This window comes from Ixodes scapularis, unplaced genomic scaffold, assembly GCF_016920785.2.
Source record: "Ixodes scapularis isolate PalLabHiFi unplaced genomic scaffold, ASM1692078v2 PGA_scaffold1__304_contigs__length_218370807, whole genome shotgun sequence".
In the NCBI taxonomy this organism is placed as follows: domain Eukaryota; kingdom Metazoa; phylum Arthropoda; class Arachnida; order Ixodida; family Ixodidae; genus Ixodes; species Ixodes scapularis.
The window spans coordinates 134185694-134211753 of record NW_024609846.1 but is presented as its reverse complement, the minus strand read 5'-3'; the positions used below and the strand labels follow the sequence as shown (position 1 = coordinate 134211753).

Here is a 26060-nt window from a genome sequence, read left to right as displayed (position 1 = left end):
ACCTTACAATAGGATCTTTCTAAAACCATTTATGGCTTTCTAAAAAAACCATTTATTGGTTCTTTATTGAATCTTATTTGGATCTTCTATCGAGCTCCTGATCGGTGCTTTATATATATTATTGCTTTTTAGCCACCTTATTATAAATTCTTAATGGTACCATAATGGGTGTTTACCAACCAGACAATAAAGTGAACGATTCACGGCTTCTTAAAATAAAAATTTTACTGAACCTGATTTTGATATCTTAATAGAGGCTTGTTTGATGATTAATAAAACCATCTAAGTGAATCATATGGCAGTTATCAACTTTTACTATTCTCTACAAAGTATTTAGTGCTCCCAAAAGCGTCTGATTGACCAAAGCCAATAATTATAAAAACAAGACACTTGTTCCCTTTACATATTTTATTTAGCCTATTATTCAACGCGAACATACAAAACTACTGACATCTTTTGAGCAAAATACTGAAAGCAAACAGAGTAATTAAACAATTAACATTTTATTGAAACAATGACCACTTAACTGGACAAAAAGGTTTCATATCTTTTAACAGCGACAGGCATGTTTTTCCCTCCAAGAGAACAAAAAAAAGTGAGCGATACATTTCATCGTGTGTGAGATGTCTGCTGGGTGCTTCACATCAAAGATGTAGTAAAGGGCAAACAATGTACTAACAGCTTCAATTTCTGCGGTGATGCCGGTCACGGCTTCCAGGCCATCAACGAAAACACAAAATTCATCCTCCTTGACTTGGATGATCGGTGTCAACACACTTACGTTCTGCAACAGTCAAAAAAGATAACATTATCACATGCATGTCAATATTTATACTTTATACGTGAATAGGTAATGTGGGTCCCCTTTAACTGAATTATATATATATATATATATATATATATATATATATATATATATATATATATATATATATATAGTAAGGTTAACAGATATGTTAAACAAAAACGTGAAAGTTACACTTATGCCACTCGAAGAGGTGGGTTATACTGCCAGGGGGGCATTATGTGGGTGGCTAATCTTTGCGATAAGTCAACTAATTAATTCAATTCGTTAATTAACTTTTTAATTGGTGAAAGTGGACATATGGTTTTAATTATAAACTTGCTGAGCGTCATCGAAACCACTGAATCAGTAATTTTCAGAATGACTTCGAGCGCGTGAGAAGCGTAGTAGTGCAATAAAGTTACCGGTCGAGAAGCAGGTACAAGGCTAGCGGTTGCGGAACATGGATGATTAGATTAGGGAGTCTTCGTAGATCGTTTTGGCCGTCCCGCAACGCTCTCTGTAACCCACTACGATATCCGGAACTCTACAGTCAAGGCCTTCGGAGCGCAGGCGCAGTAGCGGTTTCTTCGTTGAGGAGGGCTTAGCGGAGGGGGAAAGGCGGTCTACGAAAACTTCCTATTATCATCGCGTTCTGCAACCGCTAGCCTTGCACCTGCTTCACGAGTGGTAACTTTAGTGCACTACAACGCTTCTCACGCGCTCAAAGTCTTTCTGATAATTACTGATTCAGTGGTTTTTGATGACGCTGAGCAAGTTTCTAATTGGAACCATATGTCGATTTTCATTAATTAAAAAGTTAATTGACGAATTTTAATTAATTATTTGACTGATCGATTAGCCCCCTTTAGTATGTCCCCCTCGCCATATAACTCACCTGCACAAACAGCATAACCGTTACTTTCACGACTTTTCTTTTAAACAAATCTCGTCGACTTAAAAAAAAAAAGAACTACATTGCATGCACCAAGTATATAACTCTACTGTTCGGTCAAGATATGTGTTGTTTATATTCCCTATATCTTCAAAATTATAGGATAAGTTGATTACGTTTAAATACGGTCAAGAAAAGGTACTAAAAATAATTAAGCATACATATATAAAAATATATTAGAGACCACTTTACTTACGTTGTTGGACGTGAAGAGCAGGTGTCTCTTTCATGGAACACCAATGGCAGGCTCAGGAGGCCGGCCCTTCAAGGAGTGTTTGCAAACACATAACCTGAAGATATAGTTTATACATTTCGACATTTGAAATGACTCAATCTGGATGAGCATAGTACAAGGCGTGCAGTCATTTAATGCCTACTGGTTGATGAATCGTACTGCACTGGCTATATTTCTCATCTATAGCGGAGACATGACTTGCAAAAGCAGATGGGAAGACCAATATCCGCTGTATAGACAACCACAACACCACAATACACTTGCCTTTTTTTGCATCTCACCACTACTCTACAGCTTATCTGATGGCACAAGTTTCCAATAATACCAATTCTAAACCAACATATGATCGCAATTAGCCACGCCACACTTTTTTTGAGGCCGCGCTCTAACATCGGGCAATTTTAATGTAGAGTTGCTACATTTTTTTAATGCAGCTTGTAAAAATTTACAAAGCTCTCGTTTTGCACGCATGTTTATAATATCGGTGGGTAGGTTCAACAAAATCCAATGGTCATAGCAAAATTATCTAAGTGGAAAATTAAAACCTTAAAGATGGCTCCTTACTCGCAAGAAGTCTCTTTTATAAATTTACTGTTCGTTCTTCATGCGGTCAAGGTTACCGGCTGATACTGCAGCGAGCGCTTTTTTGGCATTTTATTTTTATATTTTATAATTTTTTAACTAAGTAATTAATTTTTATAAATCTATAGTGAGCAATCTCAGTAAGAGTTGTATACAGCAAATTGTAAGGAGGACATTTTAATCGCGTTTTTTTTATTACTAGCAAGATGTAATTCTTTAATTACCAAATTTTTTGCTAAAATGATTGGCTGCGACTATTGAACTTAGTGTAAATTTACTGGCGAAAAATAAAATATAATTCTTGAGTTACTGCTGACTTTTTTTTTCTAAATTTGCAATAAAGAAAAAAATAAAGGCGAAATCGTTTTAGACATCCGTCACAAAAGTCTTATGCGTAGTATACGGACTTTCCCCCCAAGCAGGCTCGATATCCGGCGTATCCGGATATCAGACATTCAGCGTGACCCCTAACGCTGTCAGGTCGCGTGACAATTGTTACCAAGTTATCCTCGCCGATAAGATTTTCTACGTTAAAATTAAGCGTAAAAACTTCGCATTGAAGATGGCTACGTTATTAATGATTCGTATTTAACATTTTATTTTAAGCAACTGAGAAAATGGCCACGAGCAGTCGTCTTCCAAGCACTGCAGGTGTCTAATATTTGTGTCAATACGCGACACAACGCGATAGTGATAGCAAAATAAAGTGAACAAAAATAAAACCGGCAATAATGTCTCGCCGTGAAATAAAAAAAAAATGTGTGCGTGTTTTTTTTATGATTATGAAGTACGGATTAACGTTTTTCGCCTCATATTGTCACAGACATAGGCTAGTGAATTCTCTGAGACCTTTTATTGGGATTTTTCTTTTATGGTGAGAGTAAAAATTTAAATAGAAAAGTTAAAAAAAAATTGTAATTTTAAATTTGGAGTCGCCAAATTTCATAGCATTGAGAATATGAGGGCGAAGAAAACTCTTGCGAGTGGTAAGCAATTCTTAAAAAGCTTGCATTTACTGCTCGTATATTTTGACATGACGATCCGGTCTTGTCATCAATATTACAAACAAGCTTGCAAATTGACTTCTCGCTGAATATCTTAATTAACTTGAAAATAAACGTGAAAAAAGCTTCCGAGATGGCCGCTGTGATCCAGTGCTGCGGTTTCTTTACCATGACTCATTGTTTTAGTAGTAGAACCAATACAAAAAGAGTCGCAGCTGCTGGCTTCAACAATCCACCTCTTTAGAAATCATGGTTCCAGAGTTTCTGATATAAAAACAGATGTTCGCGCTCCTTGGATTCACGAGCGACCATGGCATGCTTTCAAGCGAGAGTTATCGAGAGCGCTCGTGGTGTGCACGCGCGTTCTCTGCCCAAAAATCTCGAACCGGTGAGTTCCTAAAAAAGGTGGCGCGAGCAGCCAAAGCACCGCGAAGGGCAACGAGCAGGTGCTCTTCATGCACTCTCTATGACGCGCCATTTCCTTCTCTCACCGATTAACAAAAATGTAAGTTTCAGTGACCGGTACCATAATACTGATAGTATTACTTAGAATATACTTTCAATCCGCACATATACAGGAAAAATATTTACCTTGAAAGGCAGAACACGCAGATCCCAATCGGTTTTCTGGTCGACCATGCGCTGACATCATCCGTCGTCCACTTGTCCATGTCCAGAGTCATTTTCCGAGTGAACGAAATGGCGCGCTGCGTATCTTCGCTGGCTTAGCGCCGCGTAATGGTGAGGACCCCATAGCGGCCCGTGCATGCCACAAAATGTCACGGAAAAAGAAGAAAAAAAAAAAAAAAAAAAAAAGAAGAGCAACACGTACGGCAACCAAACAGGAACCAACGCAGACGAGAAACCCATCTGGAGCTAACACAAAGCAGGCAGACCGGGAGAAACCAAAAACCCGACAAGCCCCCCACCCGACGCCGACGTTTCCTTTGTGCGTCCCGAAATGCGACAAACGTAGGCGCCTTTGAAGTAAGGTCGCCCACCCTTTAATTTCTCCTCGAGGTTACTTCCCTTATTACACCCCCCCCCCCCCCCCCTCTTTGACTTCGGCATGTGCCGCACCGGCTCAAAAACATGTTTCTCTTTCCCTTCACCTCTATCCTCTCTCCACCCCCACCCTCCCTTCCTTCCCTATCATCCTCTCAACCCTTCCAACTCTGTGCGGTGACTGTCGGTCTGGTGACGGATGTCAAAATAAATGTACGCTGTCAGGAATTCTAGGAGAGCCCAGAGCCATACGGGTCAGCGCCACCTCCAGGTCATTCTCGACAACTTTTCTCGGCATTTCCGGGGATAGCAGAAGGACCCGCGCTCAAAACGGTAGAGGGAACGCGTGCCTGCACCTTTCACTGCACTGCCCCCGCGCTCCCGTGCCGAAATGACCTTGCTTGAAAGCACGCTTTCTCTCTTGCCTATTCCCACAAAGCACCCTCTCAAGTCGTCCCGAAGCCACATTTCTTACTTTTTTCGTAAGCGTTCTTTTAAAGGCAGAATCTCGAAGGGACACGCCTCCTTTTGCGCTAAGAACCCTTTTCAGTCGATTTGGCACGCTTATTTTTGAGAGTGTGGAAGATAGGAAGAGTTGAAAAGGTTTTCTGTGGGCGAGACGGCAGGATTTGTGCATGTATAGTGCGCCCGGACAGGGGCAGTCTTCTGAAAAGACCAACTTCTCTATCCACTAGAGATAACAAATTTAAAATGGGGTAACACCCATTCGGTGGGGAGTCTGTACCAACAATCGGAGACCAAAGACGAGAAAATGGGCCACAGACGTTTTGAAAAGGAGCTCGTGGCAAGGGGCTGGCGGCCGGGGGCTCGTGCTCGGAACAGATGCGATTGACACGTCAGATCGAACTGCTTTGCTGCTTGTGCATAGTGTAAATAAACGTTTCAAGTTCCTGCACAATGTACTGTCAGGGAAAAATGATATGCAAACAGAGGAGCGCGTGGCTTGCGGTACAGGTTGCGCTGCCTGGAAGTGAGCCTAGGGGCGAAGGTGCGTGGCCTACTCCGATATGTTTATGCCCTCCGCTTGGCGCTCCCTAAGCTTCATCGGTGCGTCTCTTAGTGCCCTGAAAGCTACCACCTCTATCTTTGCTCGCTCCGAGAGAGTGCGCGCTTTAGCTGCTACAAGCAGCAAGCTTCCTTGTGCCGCATGCGCCGAGTGAGCAAAGATAGTGGTGATAGCTTTCAGTGCACTAAGAGGCGCACTGCTGAAGCTTGGGGAGTGCCGAGTGAAGGGCGTAAACTCATCGGGTAGGCCATGCACCCTCGCCCCTAGGCTCGCTTCCAGGCGGCGCAGCTTGTACCGCAAGCCACGCGCTCTTCTGTTCGCATTTCATTTTTCCCCGACAGTACATGTTCCTTCAGCTTCAGCTTAGCAGTTGAACCGGGAACGGTGGTTAGAGATGAGCAGGTCCTTGTTGGGACATTCATATTCACTGGACAGAGTTGGGGGAGCCTCGACACAGTTGGCCTTTCGTGCAGCTCGGTACGACGGGTAGTGGCAATTGAGGGCGAGGGTTTCCTTCATGAGCTCTTGTACATAGGCTGAAATTAAGACTAGATGTTAGAAGCTGGTAGTTGTACTCGTTTTGACATCTTACCGTATGTGCAGGGCCCTTTTATGGGAGATGCAATTGGCCTCTTTGTTTGTTTAGGCCGCTTGACCAGGAACCTTTCTTTGCCTTCCTTAGTAGTCGCCTGTGGCCTGTCGCTGTTTTCGTTGAAATGCAGCGCTGCCACAAAGACTCTGAAAAGTTAAGACTTTAGCGGGCACATGCAAACAATTGGTTAGCTTGCATACCTTGCCTGCATGCTCTCGTAACCGAAGTGTGTCGACTTCGGTGCGAACTGGTTCACAGTGCTGTGAAAGCACTCAGTTGCGTAGGTTTGCGCTGAGGTTGAGAGCTGCGGGATGTCCTTCAGCAGTGGCTTTGACAGCACGATGCTCTTTAGCTTGTCGTGTGCCTGAAGTCCTGGATAAAGTAGGACACTTGTATTACAGACTGTGTGGTTTCAAATCTGCTATTACAACAATAACACTAAGGCTCATAAGAAAACAGCAAAAAGTAGTAGTTTTGTGTAATTAAATTAAAAATATATGATATCCAGAGGTTAATAAAAGGGTTAGAGCTGATGAGAACAGATTAAATTGGGTAAGTTTAATAGGCTGCTACCAGTCCTGCTTACTGCCCGTGTTTATGATGCCTAGATTTTTTTATCGAATAGACCAAGCGATGCCGATTTTAATTTTGCAAAGGCATGATGCACCAAATCGTCATGCTTGGTTGACTCGTGTGCCCGAACATGTAAGTACAGGTCCCAGCGGCCCGCATAAACACCGCGCGGTGGCGATGCACGCGGAAGAAAGCTGAAGCTACCACCTATCGGCTCACTCCCCTCTACCAGCAGTCATAGGTTCTTCCCTGGCTGTGTGGCAGCCAGGGAAGAACCCTGGCTGCCACACGGACTAACCAGTATAGAGAGCCAGTAAACTTGCCACATTCATAACCAGACACCTTGAAACTAAGAACCAGTTCAACAACTTGGTTGAAATTGTAAAAGAATTCAACCTGAGGCCAATTCAAAAGTTTTATGTGTGAGCAAATTGCGGTTCCACTAGAAAAGGCACACCAGGGCCCGTTTGCTTGAAGCGCTAACTATGGCTACAAGTTGACTGCAGTACCTAGGCGAGGGATTTTGAAATCACGCGACTGGCTCGGTAGAGATGCGGGGAAACATGGCAGTGCCCCGGTGAGTTAGCGCTGCTCGCTTTGGAACTAATATGTCGTTGTAGCTGCAGTATCGGGTGCGTTAATCAGCAACGAATGGTGCAGGAGCCTTCACTTTGCCTTACCTCACTTAAATCGCAAAGCATGAGCAATGACCTTGCCACATTTTTTAGAGTCTTTCCATTCTGGCCATTTCTAAGCCGAAATGAATGCGATAATTGTCAGCATGACAACGTCTTTGGAAAACGGATTGCCTTGACTGAATCGGCCGGGTATTCATACCACACAAAAGCAGACAGCGTCGCAGCAGACCTTTTTCTAAATACCCAAGCATTGAGGAGAACGCTGAAAGTGTAATTCTATGGTCCACGAGCGCTGATCTTCCTCTTACAAACGATTCAAAGTAAATAATCATAAGGCTTTGACAAGCATGCGTGCAAGGCAAAATTTGTTTTAGACTTGTGGGCAGACCAGCATGTCTGCCCACATCTCATTGCGCAATGTGTGGCACTGCTATCGGCCGGACCTGTTTGTTTGCAAACATGAGTTGGTGTATACTTCACAGCATCACTTGGTATGAAACACTAACATGTCAACACTGTTAATATGCTGTGGTCTACTTGCCCTCAGGAAGCCACTTTTTCTTCCCCAGGTCTCCGTGCTGGCACCTTAAATACAGGGGGTCGGCATGTTCGTGCAAGTCAGCCACGTGTCCCACCAGGGAAGTCCACTTAGGAAGGATCTCCTCTGGCGCTCCATCGCTGGATTCCGCGCACCAATAGAGGTGCTTGACAGTTGCCTGCACCCAGTCTTGGAGTCCCACAAGGGATTTGAGTTTCCCAGCTGAGACCATGCGTTTCTTGATGCCTGAAAAATGAAGCATTGTATTCATTCTGCTAAGCACAAAGCTTACATTGCCAGAAACAACAGCTTGTCAAAATAAAGAGTTCATAATTATGAACACCAAAAACAAGAAAAACCCAATCCTGCCCCATTTTCTCAAGTATAAAAAAAACATGGCGATACCTCACTCTAGGACACTTTACTTTTTAGACGCTTTCGTCGAGTGTAAAGTTTGTGCCTGCTGTCTTCGATGCTGCGCAAATAGTTACGGGACGGAAGAAACATCAAAACCCAAGCAGTTTGGGCTCCAAGTCGGCATGCGCATGTCCTGGTGAGCGAGATCGTTCCCAACCGCTCTGGGGACGCCACCTCGCCCAACCTTGCCAACCGCGACCGGACCCTGAGGCCGAAAGGCTCTGGCACAGCCAGGAACGGCACCGAGGTTGGAGCTCCTCTTTCTGCCTAGCATGCAGTGCTCAGAGCTATCGGCGTCTGTCCTTGCACTGAAGGCTCTAGGGACTCCTTCGGACACGAAGGCCCTATTTCGCGAGGCCTGGACAAGGGCCGCTTTACCGAGCAGATTTGCTATATGTCGCTCACATAGTTTGACAATAAAAGCTTGCGGTTCTTCTCTGGAGAAAATATTGCGGGCGACCACACGGACTGCTCTCCGCCGCCGCCGAGGGTGGCCGCCGCCATGTTCTCAGCTGTTCGCTTGCTCCCAGAGCGGGTGCCTTCCCATAATCCTCCCCGATCCAAATTGCGATGCGACCTCCATTTACATGTTTTTAATAAATGTGCATTCGCCATCTCAATCCACCTCTGTCTAGCGACTTGAATGCGATGCGCTCTCCTACTGTATTGTTTGTTTACATCACCGCATTGAATGCGACAACTGGATTCGATGCGACTAAGCCGCATTCATGTAAACACGGCTTATGTTTCAGCTTATATTGTACTGCAGCGAAAACTAGAAGCGCAAGCTCATGGCCTTGGCAGCTGCTCCTGCTGCACGAGAGCTTGTGCCGCCGAGCAGTTGCCATACAGCAAGGAGCTCCCGCTTGTAGCCTTTCCTGCAGTACAACATACGCAGAAACAAAGTATAGTGACAGGCAAGGGTAAGAGTGTTCTGCAATTAAATGTTTTTTTTTTTTTTGTTTTTGCATAACCTGGAACCCCGATTACTTATGGCTCACCTTTTGCAACGTGCCAGCAGTCGAACATGTGCCGAATCTGGGGGTACCACTTGGCAAGGAATGACTTGATCATGGAGTGGCGATCAGTGATGATTCCTCCCACAGTCAATTCATTGGCTTCACAAATCAGTAGAGTCCTTTTCAGGCCCTCGAGCTCCATTGCCGAGCTGCCCTTCGTTTCGTTGGACTAAAGTGACAAATAAAACATTGCATTATCACACCGAACATGAAGTATCCAGAACGAAGTCAACTAGAGCTGTTGAATGAGACAACCCATGTCTGAAACAAGTTGTTTTCACCATTCATTTTCAATTAATTACAGAAAGGTTTCATTCCAGAAGAACAGAAGCATCAGAACATTTATAGCAGGGGAAATTTACCTGCACTGTTTCCACATGGAGAACCTTCTTCGTTGACACGTCGACGACGGTGTACGTTCCATAGTTTGCTGAGTGCCCGGGGGAGTCTGACCGCCCATCACCAGCGAGGACCAGTTCTCGTCCACTTGCTTGCTCGAAGAGCTCGTTTTGTTTCCTGTTCCACACCTGGAAGTTTATTTGCAAAGACTTTTGTAAACAAACATAAATCCTGAACATGCTTTTCATTTCACCTATAAGTATACTGCAAGCTTCTTTTCTTTATGTGAACGTCCATGGAAGTTCAGCATTTAAGTTTGAATCCCAGTAAATGCGATCAAAGCATTGACAAATTGTAATTCGTCTTTCTTTCTTTTCAAAATGAGGGGATGAAATGCTCCGAGTCGTGAGTATAAATATTGAAGGCACATATGCACTATTAGGTAGATTGGCAAAACACTTTTTTACTTTCTATTATCTCTGCAAGGGCTAGTTGATGAATAGCTTTTGACATTTTCCGTATTGAAACTCAAGAATCATAGTTTTGCACTTATTTAGGTCGCATACACCCCTGCCTGTTCAGGTCTTGTTCCCCTCGTAGCAATCAACAAGGACAGTTTGGCTGCCGAGGAGCCGCCTTCTCAAGAGCGGGCTCGTTTTTTTAACCTTGAAGAAATGCCACCCCGTATAAAAAATAGAGTACTTGAAGATTAATCTTTACGATCGGCCTGGGAAACATTTATTTTTGATTCTTTTACTTATTCCCCAAATCAAAATCTGCCCTTTACACTGTCCACTTATCCAGTAGGTGCAATCAGTCACGAAGCAGGAGAATAAGAACTAATTAAAAACGTTGCCTCCACGTTTAGAAACACATAGGGCGACAATTCACCCACATGGAATGCGGCGAGTCTTCGAGCTTGAAGTATGTGCCATGAACCCTGTATATACTTGCTTTGCCCACACAGTTGGTACCTTTCCACCCCAGGAGTGTGGTAAAAATAGGTGCAGAGGAACAGAGGAAATCTCAGCTTGTGCTGGAAAATATTTACAATATTTTCCAGCACATAAGTTGTTTCTTTCCTAAAATTCCTGTCAGTGCATCCTACACAGAGGTGCGACCTACACCGCTTTTTTTGCAAGTATAAACCATAGCTGTGCAAGGCCGTATCAAAGTTACAACAAAGGAGAATCGGCAGAGCCTGTAGTTTGTATGGCATCGCACAGACCTATAGTCAGTTACAGGTTAAGAAAAAAGCTGCACATCGATATGTATTCATCCGCCGTCAACTTACCGCCAATCGCGCCCGAGCGTCCTCGTGACGTCACGGACTCTGCGGACCAATCCTGATTTTTTTCCGGACGAAAGCTTCCAACATGGCAGCCTGGACCTAGCAACAGGACACCAGCATTTTTCAGCGAATATGCTGGTCTTGCCACGGTATTTTACTAACGCGAGGCCATGCCGCGAAGTCTCAACAGTAACGACTTGCGTTCGCAGTAGCTTTTGTGCGACGACGTGATGATCCGGCGATGGTATCGCCACCGGAAAGTTCGAAGCGGACGCAAGGCTTAGCATCGCTGGGCCGCTCGTCTGACGTCGTCTTCTTTTTTTCCTCTCGTTGGAGGTCTGCGTTCCCTGCCTCGAGTCGCCTGTCAATACAGTGCCGGTATCGCCGTTTTTCTTCCCTGTGGACTCCGTGGGGCGAGATGAAAACGCAACGCTCATCATCCAGTGATAACAACAGTATGTATGAGCAAGATTAGCAGCACGAGTGAACTGCCGGCACCCCCAGCACCGGGTTCCTTTGCTAGGCATTGCCTGCGCCCTCGCTTGCAACGGTGGATAAATAAACGAAGTGTAACTACTGAAACGACGTTGTACGGCGTCATTCACTCAGTTCTGAACCGTGCAACTCCTGCCAAGTTTTCGTCGCTATCAATCAAATGGTAAGTGACGATTGCTATAGCGGCCTCCTTTGCACCTTCGATTGCATGTAGGGAGGATAAAACCAGTGGTATGCACGATACCTACCTTTTCCCGGTGTCGTTTGAACTGACATTCTTTGTGTTAACGCTCATCCGAGAGAGCTATAAAACATTAACAGTACTAAAAGAAACGAGCTATAGAAGTAAACAGACAAAGTGCAAAGCTTGTTAAATAGCGCGAATCTTGGCAAGTGAAAGTTAGCTCTTCCCATTTCTAACACGAGTCGCTGTTCTCGTAATGCTCGGCATTACGAGAATGTAAACCATAAAACTCGGCATGATAGTAGGAGACTGAGGTTGCAGGCAAGCCCTATAAGCTCAGCCTCCCTATTGCACCGCACAATTTGTGAATTGGGGTGATATCCATACAGATATCAATACGGACTCTCCGTTTCCGTTCTAACTGCGCTTACCACAGGCGGTGACCCAGTTGGTCGAGGTGCATGGAGGAACTCCAAGCTCTGAGTTGCACCTTCTAAGCCTTTGGGCCAGCCGATTCGAGGAAGTGGAACAGTGCTGAGGGATTGGAAACTCTATGCTGCTCACTTACGGCCCAGTAGAATATGTAAGGCAGACCTTAAAGACCTCAAAAAGCCTTGACCAGTGCAATGAGGTAATGAAGCACAACATCACGTCAACAACATGAGACACGGGAGACGTGTACGACACGCATCCGATTTTACAGCATATGAGTGGTCCTTAAAAGGACCTTTTTTTTTTAGGGTTGATCCCCCTTGATGTTGATATCACGGGTCGTCGAGGGGCCCCACACGGGCCGTCGAGGGGTCACTCTCAGAAGAAGTGTCACCTTCATTAAGAGCGATGACGATTGGCTCGATGTGAGCACTTGTCGTTCCTCCTTGTTTGAAGCTTTCTTCCACTACGACGACATGCCTCACAGCGTTGCACCAGTTACTAGCCGTGACCTGCTCAGCTTCTTCTTTGAGGAGTCTCTCAACGTCGCCAATCTTGAACATTGTGTTTCGGGCTGCGACACGATTCTTGATCTGTGCCCAGATGAGTTCAATTGGGTTGAACTCACAGTGGTAGGGTGGAAGCCTGACCACTGTGCAACCAGCCCTTTCTGCAGCAGTGTCCACACGGTACTTCACGTACTGCGGCTTGACCGACGACACGATCTCAAGGAGCTGCCTCTTCAGCATCTTGGCGTCCCAAGCAATACCTTTCGACGTGAGCCAGCCCTGGATGAGCTCCTTCCGGGAACTGGTCGTCGGCACCGCCTCTAACCGCCGGGAATGGCACGGGGCATTGTCCATTACGATGACACTCCCCGTCGGCAGTTTTTGGAGGACATCGTCGAACCACTTTTCGAACCGAGGGCCGTCCATTTCCTCGTGGTAGTCGCCGGTTTTTTTGCCGCGGAAGACGTCCAGGCACCCAGGGACAAATCCATCTTCGCTGCCGATATGCGTAACGATGAAACGCTGGCCCTTCCCCGACGGCTGCTTCAGGCCCGTTGTGAGACCTCGCATGAAGGCGTCGTGGGACGAGGTCACAGTGCTGTCCACCCACACCGTCAAGGCAGTGTGCCCGGCCGTCACCCACGTCTCGTCGAGGTAAAAAATCTGGCGGCCCTCTTGCCTGTGACGCGTGATGTCCCGCAAGTACGTCTGCTGCCAAGCGACGATGTCGTCTCGCTCGACCATGAGCGAGTTTCGAGCCCTCCTTTCTCGCCTGAAGCCGATGTCAAGAAGGAGACGACGCACGGTCCACGCCTGCAGCGAGGGGAGTTCTGGGCTTGTGCGGAACTCGGCTGCTATCTTTTCAACCGTGGGCATCTCGTTCCGGCGAAAAAACCGATGCACACACGATCTTAAGGCACACAGCACGAGGTCACCGTACTTGGCAGTACGCCGCTTCTTGCCTGCATTTGTTGGGCCCTTCCGAGAGGGTGACGCGAGTTGCCCATCATTCGCACTTGCCTCCTTCTTGATTGCAAGCACACTGGACACGCTGACACCTGCCAGTTTGCTGACTGCCTTGCAGGCCTCAATCACGTCGAGGTCGGGCTCCGTATGCCGCATCCGAACGTACATGTTCAGAAGGAGCTCTCGTTGGCCGCTGTTCAAGATGTGGCCGCTCTTGTGCTTCTTGAACCAGCGTTTTGGCGTAGACGGTAGGTCTCTCGACCAAGAAGAATCCGAAGAATCACTTTCCGCAGCTTCCTCGTTGGGATCCATGACGGAAAACATGCGGAACACACAACCGGAGAACGATTTTCATAATCGCGAATTCGTCGAAACCGGAAACCGCAAAAGATTTTCTATTCAACAAATCAACTAAACATACACTATTCATCTATAAAGTATATAAAACTAAGAAAAATAAGGTAATTTGCATTAGTTACGAAATAATAATGTCCTTTCTTTTTTTTTTAGTTTTTTCAAAAAAGTCTGGTTCTCGACTACCGAAACCGAAACCACTGGAAGACAGAAGTTCAGACAGCTATTTAGACAGGAAGTCAGTTAGAAGGCGGAACATTAGACATGACCCCTGTCCATAAATACTGAACCCGTGCGTGGACAATAACGTATCTCAACTTCTTTAAGTATCGTGAATAAACTAAATTATTTATGTATTGGCCTAGAAGACGTTTCTTTGAGAGGGATAAAACGGCGTTGCTAGGGAGCTATTTTCTTTGACGGCGTAGGCATTTCAAGCGGCGCTTTACGCTTGCGGGCGGAGCTCCAGCTTTTTTCTTAACCTGTAACCGACTATAGATCCATTAGATGTAGCCTCGGGTGCTGCAGTGTATTGAATCGTACAGACCTAGGTCCATTAGATGTGGCCTTCGGGTCGGCGGATCAGCTTTTCCTTACAATCGGAACCTTGGCAATATGCCGGCTTCCAGCAGAGCTTACAGCCGGCCATATCAGAACAAATTTCCCACGGTAGTTCGCAAGAACATTGAAGCTGGCTCTTACTTGTGCTTATATTACAATATACGTATGACAGCTTATCAATGCAGTTTTGCCTTGCGGCCCGTATAAAGATGTGCCACCTATAGACGTTTGCAAGTACGGCCTCGGGGCGCCGCCACCTTGCCCAGTTGGAGTGCACTTGGGCGCATTAAATTCGATTACGATGCCTCACTAAGGTGTCGTAATCAGAGTATGGCCGCGCCCAAGCACACCCCAACTCGGCAAGATGGAGGCACCCTGAAGACGCACTTGCAAACATGTATATATCAAGCTTTTTGTAAAAACAGCCGTTTATAGGAGTGTGTGACTTGTACACAGAAACATATGGTGCTTCCTACGCATGTACTACACCATTCAGGATCCCATAGGAGTGCTGAGCCTGAAATATTGGCACCTAAAATAAACCTCTTTCACAGGAAAGGAAAAGCTTGAAAACGTGCCATACCTGTCTGGTCGCTGGTAGAAGGAAGGCACCCTGAATCTTAAAGTATGTCTCGTACGATAAACAGGGCACGCCCATCTGGTGGAGGATCGAGCCTTAGCACTTTTTTGACGATGCTCCCAGAGAAGAGCGTTGCTGCAGCTAGGAGCACATCGCCCAGGGCCCTCCTATTCACTGATGGTTGGCTGGTCCAGGTGTGTTGGTGGCCATTGTTGCACATTCTGTGCATCCGGAGACATGTCCCTCTGATCTTCTTCTCTGTGATGCGGCACAGTGCAGTGCACTCGGGACAATTACCTAGTAGCTCGTCCAAACAAGACTCGAAAACAATAAACTTTCGTTCCGAGACGTAGTCGATGCTTTTGCTGCTCTCATGCTGACTGAGTGCGTTGTCAGATGCAGTGTTCTGCTGTGCATCCCTGGAATAAAAAAAGAAAAGAAAAAAGCAACCTCTTACACACCCTCTCATACTCGTTACTAAAGATGACATATATCCGACTGATACCAACCTCAGAAAGCCGGTGTCGGACATCATCATGAGGAAGCTAGCGTCAGAGGGGAGGTATAGGCTGTCTGCTTCCACGTGTGGCTCTGGCAGCTCTGTGGGACACCCTTCAACAGACTCTTCCTGGCCTGCACTGGGCAGCTCATTGTTTATTGTTGGCAGCTGTGGTGGGTCCGGTGGTGGAGCTGGTTGTCTGTGCACTGGCGGCTGCGGCGACAGAGTCAGCCCTTCAGGCAACATCCAATCCAATGGAGCCTGGGGGACATGATTTGGTGAGGAGCATCGTGGTGTCACGAGGACAGGATTCGTTTGGGACTTTCGTGATGAAGTCTTCTAGGTGACTTGTATGCCTGTGCCATCATAACGTGTTACAACGATCTGAACAATGCTGCCTTCTGTGAAATTTCTTCTTGCAGATACATACCTCGATTTCTGTAGATGCCCGAGGTCTGCGTAGCAGCGTTCCGAAGGTCAGGTTGAGCCTGTTTGGCATTACTGATGGAGGGGGCTGTTCACAGCAGAGGAAATAAAGTGTCTTTCAAAACAAAATCATCCTTGGCTCATGTAATCAGCAATAGACTAGATTACCCTAATTTGGCAGAATTCAGTACTAAATTATGTCAGCCGAGTAGTTTCAATTGGCGCACATACCTGAGCTCGAACAAGGTTCTTCGATGCCAGCATTTGCATCATGCATTGGTTCATGTCCAGAGTCAGGACCTTGCTCAGTGTCGTCACCAGAAGGGGTTGACGATGTGCTGACTTCTTCAGCGATGAGTGTGGCCTTTGCTTGTGCCGGTGCCTCCAGCAATTCAGCAATTATCTATAAATGATAGGCATAAAAACTTACAACATGCAAACAAACACACTGTCAATATGCTGCTAACACCCAGGTTCTGCTCAAATGAGGGTGACTGGCCCAAGCCCTTATCTTCGTTAGGCTCATGTCACTCTGTGTACCCTCCTCATCTTGACTTTGCTTGAACTGGTAAGCAAATCACACCGTCAAGTGCACAGTCATAAACACTAAGATGAAACGGTCGAATGACGACCGAGGTTAATTAGTGGCCTTGCCTCGAGTCGAGAAATTGAACAACACTTGTAATAGCCTCTTGATTGGGGTGCAATTGTCATAAATGGCCAGCTGGTGTTCTTAGTGAACTTTATAAATAAACACCACATTCCACGAGATTAAGACAGAGTAACTCAGCAAAAGATTTCGCAGTGTTTATTTTTGTTCTAAATTGGCACGCGTTTAGCAGCATCTATTTTTGGCACTAGAATTGATTTTTGCTGCAATTTAATTCCATACGCCACCAGGTTTTTAGGCATTCTCGGCACTTGTCGACGTGAAGCATTACTGCGAGCATGTATTCAATGTATGGGAAGAACATAGACGAAACAAGATCTTATAAACCGGCACACTGTTTACAAAAAAGCCTGCATTTGCCCACACCAGGTGTGGGGACTGTGCGAACGCAGAAACCGAATTCACGTGAAGTGAAGCCTCTGCGCCTGCGCAGTGCCGTCAAGAGTGCCACCGCAGCTGCGTGACGTCAGGGCCGCGTGTTGGTCTATAACTAAGATATCGTCATAGTAATCAGAAATATGAACAAGCGGTGGAAATATGTACCATAACAAGGTTCTCATTAAAAAAACTGCAGCGCTCTTTTTCATTTATTTTCCGCAGTTGAGAGAAACTGCCTTCCAGGTTAACACTGAACAGATGAAGCGACAGCAGCTTGACCACCTCATCAGGGAGAGCAGACCAGAGAGGCAAATGAGTTTTCCAAAACAGAATGATGTATACAGGCACACTTTTCTAAATGGCGTGGCACTCATACTGTGAGTACCCTATTCCGAAATTCAACAGCATCTCCTTATGCGCCACAATAAAGAATAGCACATGCTCAAGATGCCGCGGAGTTTGCACATCCTGCTCAAGCTCGGAATATACCCGCTGCAAACCAAAAGGAAGTACGTAGATCATCAATTAACCACATTCTCCCAGGAATGGTTCAGCTCGGTCCTATGTGCCATTTTCAGGTAGCCCAAATCAAAATTCGATATTTATTGGTTTATGCCAAATTTCTCAAATTAAAATTAGCTGGCATTTATCAGTAGTAATAAAGATAAATACCAGCCTTCACAACTGAGCGAAAGGTGCCGGCGCAAGCTCGTAGCTTCAAAGCAAGTTTCTAGCACATGAGCCCGAAAACCGAGTGCCATCGCCGCAGCTACTATACTCCGTTTCACCTTATGTTGTACCGCAACGAAGGCAAGAATCGCGAGCTCACAGCGTAGGCAGCTGCCTACGCTGTGAGCTCGCAGGAAAGGCTACAAGCTCGAGCTTGTAGCCTTTTCTGCGGTACATCATAAGGTGAAACAGAGTATAGCTGCAGTCTCGCCATGTACACGATACCGACAGTGGAGCACCTGCGATTGGCGGCAACCTTTCGTCCGGCTAAGGGCACGATAGCGAACACGGATATAGTACACACTTACCCTGCGCGACGCTGCTAGCGAAAACGCGATCTCGGCGTTTCTCCGCGCTCGTCCTCAAAGGCGAGTTAGCAGGCTTGCGCTAACAGCGTCGCGCAATGTACTACGCTAATCTCACGACCACTCGCATTCGTGCTTTCCTCTCAGAAACAAGCAGAAAAATATTTCAGTAGCTGCGCTCACCTCTTTCCGTCGCCGTTTTTCCACGGCGCCGCTGTGCCGCTCTCGCTTGCGTTTTCGCGTGAAGAGCGATGGCACCACGCCAGGCTTCAAATAGGCCTGTTTTACAGGCAAGCCCAGACTTTGCAGTAACTTCGGGCTCGTCTTGTAGTCCTCGTCTTCGAAGTGCTCCGTGCAAAGACAATCGCCTTTGGCGGGCTTCCATGTTGGCTGGGAAGGACGGGCCGCGCGAATCCACAGCTTGCGCAACGTGGGCTCACTCGGAAACTTGTGCGCAGGCCTGCCGCTGTAACATACGCTGTTCGAGCAGTCTTGTGCAGCGCAGTACCGCGGCATAACTATTGAAGAAACTGGATCAGAATGAGGAACACTCGGCGCGGTTCTCCATTAGGACTGCAGCGGGACAACCGAGTCTGCCAAGGAGCGAGAGGTCTGTGACGTCAGTTCCGCTAGGGCTCCTCCGCGGTGGCGTCAATCGCACCGGCGGCTTCCGGCCGACGGATTGCTCGAACGCGGCTCTTCAATCAAAGAAATATAATAATCCGATCACCATCCCTTGGTATGTTCTTGATTTTTAGGTATAGTAACGTCCCGGGCAGCTCGTCCGGGGCTTATTTTGAAAAGTTCAGATATCGGTTCAGTATCCCTTTAAGAAGTTTTAACAGATCTCGTCCCTCTCGGTCGTACTCGGTTGCAAGAGTGTGAACGGGCCTTAAGACTCAAGTTTTTGCCAACTCTGTTCATTTTCTTTTAATCTTGGAAAGTGCTTCCAAGATAGCAGTGCCCATACATCCTCCCGATGTTGCTGGTGCATGCTTGGGACACCCTCGGAGGCTTCGGCCGTTGACTTTGGAAACCTGTGGACGCACACATACTGCGGTTCCATCCTCCGGCCTGCCATGCCCTTCTTGACGCGCAGTCGTCTCGCGACGTCACCGGGTCCTAAGCGCAGAGTGTCGTCGTCCCTGACTGATTGAAAACACGTTTATTGACCTTATATTGCGCGGAGCGCGCTGCGGAGGTCAGTTAGAAGGAGGATAAGGGATTAGGAAGCGGGGGCCAAAGAAGAGGAGAGGAGGAGGAGGGCAACACTTCATGGCTTCAAGGCCTTCGTCGACGAGGGAGGGGGAGGCCGTATCCTCTTGGCTGTAGCCGGAAAAAGCCGGTCCCCCACTGGAGGCGCAGTTGGGTCTTTTATGAAGGTGAGTAGTGCCTCCCAGAGCTCCAGAGCCTGCTTAGGGGATATGGTGGTGTCTGGACATGCCCAGGCGTTCAGGGATGCGGGTACTGGGGCGTTTGTGATGAGGTCCAAAGCCTGTTGTCGTGGAATATTATACAAAGGGCAAGACCACATGAGATGGACCAGGTCTGCCTTAGAATTGCAGTTCTTGCAGATGCCAGAGGCTGTGGAAGGTCCCGCCCCGTCGTTCCCGCGAAACCGCTGTAAGAGATGCGGTGTCAGTAGGGTCCCTGTCTGAATTTGCCGAATCATGACGGCTTCCCTACGAGAGAAATGTTGGGAGGGAATCTTAGGGATGGATAGCGGGTTAGCGGCCATGGAGAGGTAGGTGGCTCGCTGGGCTTTGGTAGAGCGCAAGTCGTGCCAAGGGTTGGCAATTTCCTGTGAGGGGTTACCTAGAGATGAGGAAGAGGAGGGTCCCTTGGCCAGCGCGGAGAGGAGGTGTGCGCGCGCTAGTCTGTGGGCTTTCTCATTACCGGGTATGCCACAGTAGGCAGGGACCCATCGTATGATGAATTGATGGCCGGACGCTCTCAGAGATGAGACGGCCACCTTGAGCTCGTGTAAGGTAGGTCCGGTATATTTGGTGTCCGAGCATATGTGGTGTGCCGCTTGCGAGTCAGTATAAATGATGTGCGTGACTGGTGCGTCTTCCTTTGCCGTAAGAAGTGCGTCGCGCGCATAGTCCGTGATGGCTTGAAGCTCAGCTTGGGTGCTGAGCGGGGGCGTAGCCGTTGTGTGCAGGTATCGTGCCTGTGCTTCTGTGTTACAATCGTACCACGCCGTGGCGTAGACAGCGCATTTGTGATCAGCTGGCAGGGATGCATCGACGTAGATCACGGGGGTGCAATCGTCAAGCGAGCGAATGTACTTTAAGTGCCGTCTCTTGAGAGGGAGGCGCCTGCCGGTGCTCTGTATCCGCTGAGGTAGAGGAGTCCCGTCGGTAAGGATAGTGTGTTCCCACGGCGGGGTCTGTTGTGGGAGTTCGGGCAGATCGTGCACGGCGTAGCCTAGTTTTGCAAGGATAGACCGGCCGGCTGGTGTTGTGCGAAGCCGTGCCTCCTGGATGTTGTAGTGCGCGGATACGAGTTCGCTGAGATCATTAATGCCCCCGCAACTCTTGAGCGCGTCTAGGCGTGTGTACCTGGGAAGGCCAGTAATCAGTCTTCGGGCCTCGTTGATAAGTCTTTCTAGAGCTAGCATCTGAGTCCGATTGACTGGATGATAGGGAAGACCATACAGGAGCCGTGAGACGACAAATGCCTGCACGAATCGCCTCATCTCGCGTTCGTGGACACCACGGGTGCGTGTTGAGATTCGTCGAAGGACGTGTAGGATCTTTTTTACTGATCCAGTCGTTTTCTGGAACCATGTGTTGGCTGTGCAATTTTCATCCAGGTACATGCCCAGGATGCGAATGGCAGATTTCCTGGTGATGGGTTGATCTCCGATAGAGAGGTTGTACATGTTCTTCTCGGCTCTCTTGGAGGGAGTACTACGGCCGCCGTGTATGACTAAGTATTCAGTCTTCTCTGGGGATGTGCTGAGGCCAATTTCGGATGCAAAACTGTAGATAATGTTTAGGGAATTTTGGAGTATGTCTTCCTGCTGGCCGATGGAGCCGTCTGTTGCCCAAAGCGTGATGTCATCGGCATATATTGTATGACCTAGTCCAGGCACTGCATCAAGACGGTGTGGGAGGGTGTGCATCGCCAAGTTGAAGAGAGTCGGTGAGATAACTGACCCCTGCGGTACCCCTACTTTGTTGGCTCGCGTGGCACTAGTGGCTTGGTCTACCTGCACTTGAAAACAGCGACCTTCCAAAAACGCGGCAATGAAGTTATATAGTCGTCCTTTTAGGCCGGCAGTTCTGGTTTGGGACATGATTGTGTTGTGCGGGACCCCGTCAAATGCCTTTTTAATGTCAACCCCAACGACAGCTCTCGGTTGTGTAGAGTGCGGGTCGAGGACTGCCTCCTTAAGTTGAAGAAGCGCGTCCTGTGTGGACAACCCCGCTCTGAACCCTATTTGCGTTGGGGCGAGAATGCCATTATTTTCCAAGTACCATGTAAGGCGCGTATTGACCATCCTCTCCATCGTTTTACATAGGCAGGATGTCAGCGATATAGGTCGGAGGTTGGCCAGGTTATGTGGCGGTTTCCCCGGTTTGGGAATTGGTTTCACCAGAGAGAAACGCCATGTGGGTGGAAGCTTTCCTTCTTCCCAGATCCTGTTGATTTCCTCCAACAGAGCTTGTTTGTAGGTATCTGGGAGGTTTCTCAGTTGTGTCGTGGTGACTTGATCTGCCCCAGGTGCACTGTGTGTGTTGGCAGTGTTAAGAGCGTGATTAAGCTAAAAAAGGGTGAATGGTTGATTGTAGGATTCAAAGTCCTCCACAGGGTCGTCCCTTTCATAGGTGGTAGCGATGGGTTGAGAAGTGCTGGGAAAGAATTCAGAAGCGGCGCGTTCGGCTAGCTCCTGTGGGGTTATCGCTTCTTTAAGGGCCACCCGTCTGGCCCCATTGTAGGTCTTGGTTTGTCCAAGAAGGGACCGTAGTATACTCCAAACTCGGGGTGTAGACGTATTCCCGTTAAAGCCTTCACAGAGGGTCATCCATCTCTCAGATGCAAGGGCGGTGGTGTAGTCCTCTATTGTCTGTTGCGTGATCCTCAACTTGCGTTTGATAGAGCGTCTGCGCCCAGATTTGCGGTACTTGCCCAATAGGCGCAACCTGCGATTCCAGAGCGTTAGAAGGCGTTTGTCTGGGTCCGGATGATCATAGGGGACTTGTATTCGACGGGTGGCTTGTTGCTTGGCGTCTAATATTTGACCAGTTAGGTGTGCGATATCGCCGCTGGGAGATGTCTCCTCCAGCAGCTTTCGGTATTTGTCCCAGTGCGTCAAAAACGATGGTCTCGTGGCTGTGCGTGCACCTTCCGCGCATCCCAGAGTGCGACGGATTTTTATCTTTATCACTATAGGGAAATGATCGCTTCCCATTAGATCTTCGTGAAGGTGCCAGGTGACGCTGCGCGGGTGTGATGCCCAAGTGAGATCAGGGGTCGTGTCCGCCTGGCGAATAGATTGTCCAATCCGTGTGGGGTCATCGGGGGTGTTGATCAAACTAAGGTGGTAGTTTTGGGTATCAGCCATTACTTTGCGCCCCCTAGGACTGCATTTGTCGTAACCCCATGCTGTGTGCCTTGCGTTGAAGTCTCCACATAGGATTACCTGATCGCGAGGATAGAGCCTATGGAAATGCTGTATAAAACCGAGGTCAATAAGAGGCTTGTGACCTTTGTTGCGGTTGTACTCCGGGCGTGCGTACAAGGAAAAAATTAAAACAGTGTGATCAGTCGTCAATTTGACCCTACACCCTACCGTAGTGGTGGCGCTAGTATTCCAGGGTTCGGTATCCAGTTGGACGTGGTCGAGCGTTCTTAATACGTATAGAGCCACGGATGTGGTCTGCCCGGGATCGCTACAAGACGGGTACCCTTCGTAACCCGGGAGTTTGAGTACTGGGCCATTTACTTCTTGAAGTGCGAGTATGGATGGTCCTTGTGTGGTGCCGTTACAATGAAATTGTGCTACTAGGTCGGCCTTTTTTTTTCGAAGTGTTCGACGATTCCATTGCACGACTGTAGCCCAGGGTGGGTGCCCGGTGGCGAGTGCGCTATTGGAGCGCTGGGCCATGTTGGCCGCTAATAGCAATTGATGAGGTTACCATAGAGGCGGCCGGAGCCGGTTGTGTGATGGGCGCCCCGAATGGGCTCGTACTGGAGAGCATGAGTCGTTCCATAAGGGTGCGGACACATGTCTCAATGGCCCGGTCTATTGTCTTTTGCACGTGCTCCATTACGCGTTGTTCAAGTTGAGCAATGCGGCGCTCGAGCTGTGCCTCGAGGGTGATTTGTGTGCTGGGTGTTGTAGATGCTGAGATGCGTCGTCCCTGTATGTACCACCCCGCAGGGGCGCACCTGTGAAAGCAGGTGTTTGGAGAGTGGCGTCTCCACGGACCCCGAGCCATGCGGGTTTGTCCGCCCACGTCTGGCTGTGCGTGGCTTTCCCGTGTCCGGGGAGAAGGGCATCCTGGAGGTTGAGCCGAGCCTGGGGCAGGTTTGGACCCTTCGGGGCCCCCCGGGTGAGGCAATACACCACTTCGGCCCCCGCTTCTCGTAGACGGGAGTCCTGGTAAGGCCCGGCCAGGATGATGCAGTCTAGTCGCCTTTTCTTCTACTATCCCCTCCGATCTTTCGCTTTTACCTTTCCTCTTTCTTTCACTTCCTTCTCAATTCTTTTGCTCCTTTTAGAGCGCAGCTCTTAGGGGCCCGTTCCCCGGCTTGAGCGGCGTCGGCGTCGCCGTCGGCGTAACCAAGGTCACCCCAAGGTCACGCGACCCCCAAGGCCATCCCAAGGTCACGTGACCCCCGAGGTCACCCCAAGGTCACGTGACCCCCAAGGTCGTGTGACACCGAAAGTCACGTGACACACTCCGAGGTCACGTGACCACCCCCCAGGGTCACGTGACCCCCCGCCGAGGTCACGTGACCTCCCCGATGACGTCATCGTCACTGATGACGTCACCGTCATCCGCATCGTCATCATCATCATCACTGATAACGTCATCAGTGACGTCACCGATGACCTCACCGGCATCCGCATCGTCATCGTCATCATCAATGATGACGTCATCAGTGACGTCACTGATGACATCACCGGCATCCGCATCGTTATCGTCATCATCACGGATGACGTCATCAGTGACGTCACTGATGACGTCACTGACATCCGCATCGTCATCGTCATCATCGCTGATGACGTCATCAGAGTCCTCATCGTCATCGTCACTGATGACGTCATCAGTGACGTCACTGATGACATCATCGGCATCGTCACGTGACCCCCCAAGGTCTCGTGACCCCCCAAGGTCACTTCACCCCCCCCACCCCACTACCCTTCCCTCCTCCTCCTCAAGAGCTGCGCTCTAATTCGGTGTTACAGGGAGTTGTAAACGGCTTTCACTTTTTTACCCCTCTTTGGCGGCAAGGGCTAACCTTGGGTGGCAATGGACCTCTGTCTTGACCGACACTTGGGTATAGTTTCCAGGCAGCACTGTTAGTGTAGCGTCTCCAGCCAAGCCCTTCTTGTTATGGTGCTTTACCTAACCTCTTGTCGGGCTCGGTGGTGGGCGGTGCACCGCGGATTCGGAACACTCTTCGCCCTCTTATGGCGCCCCACCCCTCCGAGCCCCGTTCAGGGCACGCCCTTAAACGGCGCTGCCCCGAACAAAAAACCATCGACAAAGAATGTGAAGTAGAAACATTTACTAAGTTTTTCATCGTTCATTCGCTGGATGAACAAAAACCTGTTTCAAAGCTGTTACCTTTTATTGTTGCAAAGGTGCTAGAAAAGCTTGTAGGGTTTTTCTACAAGGCTAAAAAACAGCACACTAGAGACCTTCTCGTGGAAGTGAATACAAAAAACAAAGTGAGGGACGCACTCCTTAAACTGAACAACATCGTTGACGTTACGGTGTCGGTGCACGCCCTCATCGCACACTAGATACTGTCCGTGGAGTCCTCTCTGAGGACGACTTCTTGCACACTAGTGAGGAAGAACTCCTCGAGGGACTCCAGGGTGCCGGTGTCGTCGCCGTAAAACGGATTATGTGTAGGAAAGATGGGGAACAAATCTCTTCGAGACATGTTATCCTGACTTTTGAAAGGCACACTCTCCCCGAGACAGTCAAGGAAGGTTACTTGAACTGCCGCATCCGCCCGTACGTCCCCAACCCCCAGCGGTGCTTCCGTTGTTAGCGTTTTGGTCTTGGAACACGCAGCTGTCGAGGGAAAGAGACGTGTGCGAAGTGCGGTAGTCAAGTTCACGTTTCCGATACTTCCGAGGCGGCTGTGGCCCTCTGCGCTAATTGCGGTGGACCACATCCTGCTTATTATCGTGCATGTCCCTCTTGGAAGCTAGAAAGGACATTCTTACCATCAAAGTAAAGGAAAACATACCATACCCAGAAGCCAAGAAGCGGTTCTCCTTTTTGTCAAAGGGGAGTTTTGCCGAGGTGGTGCGCAGGGGCCTTGCACCACGCTCGGAGTCAAGGGCCACCCAGGTCTCTCCCGAGATCTTGGCGGCCGACTGCAGGGCCCCAGCTCCCCGGCAGGAGCAGCGGCTGCTTCCTCCAATCCCTGGTGGTAGCACGCGTGCTGCTCCTCCTTCCAGGGACAGGCCGGCAGCAGCCGCGCCTGCCCGCTCTCCTAGGTCGCCCCCTGGGGAGACGGAGCGAGCTTCTCGCTCTTCCTCGCTAGAGAGGGCCCCCCCTACCGAAGGAACAGCATGGTGCCCATGCAGCTCCTGGGAAAGGAGGGGACCAGACGAGCTCAGACGACCCGTCGCCCAGGTCGTCTGCAACCCCCCCAGCCGGTCGTAATCGGGGTTTGACCCCCGATTACGACCCCCCCCCCCCCCCCCCCCCCCCCCCCGCACACCTGGCCGGACAAGGGCTGTTCTAAAAACAACGGATACCTCTCAGGAGGTGGAG

At 48.7% G+C, this 26060-nt stretch overlaps 3 protein-coding genes and 1 pseudogene across 3 annotated transcripts; all 4 read right to left on the bottom strand.

Moving 5' to 3' along the window:
* Positions 1-5955: 5955 nt before the first annotated feature.
* LOC120837629 lies at positions 5956-9956 on the bottom strand. Its single transcript, XM_040207133.2, has 6 exons — positions 9732-9956; positions 9352-9538; positions 7937-8179; positions 6385-6556; positions 6185-6330; positions 5956-6128 (listed from the first exon to the last, which is right to left on the bottom strand). Exons 1-6 carry the CDS (start codon positions 9954-9956, stop codon positions 5956-5958), a joined length of 1146 nt encoding a protein of 381 aa, XP_040063067.1.
* Positions 9957-12442: 2486 nt separating this feature from the next.
* Positions 12443-13189, bottom strand: LOC120837626. The gene has a single exon (XM_040207130.1). It carries the CDS (start codon positions 13187-13189, stop codon positions 12443-12445), a length of 747 nt encoding a protein of 248 aa, XP_040063064.1.
* A 1931-nt stretch (positions 13190-15120) lies between these two features.
* On the bottom strand, positions 15121-18612 carry LOC120837625 (annotated as a pseudogene).
* A 619-nt stretch (positions 18613-19231) lies between these two features.
* LOC120837624 lies at positions 19232-21499 on the bottom strand. Its single transcript, XM_040207129.3, has one exon. It carries the CDS (start codon positions 21389-21391, stop codon positions 19361-19363), a length of 2031 nt encoding a protein of 676 aa, XP_040063063.3. The 5' UTR covers positions 21392-21499; the 3' UTR covers positions 19232-19360.
* Between the last annotated feature and the right edge of the window lie 4561 nt (positions 21500-26060).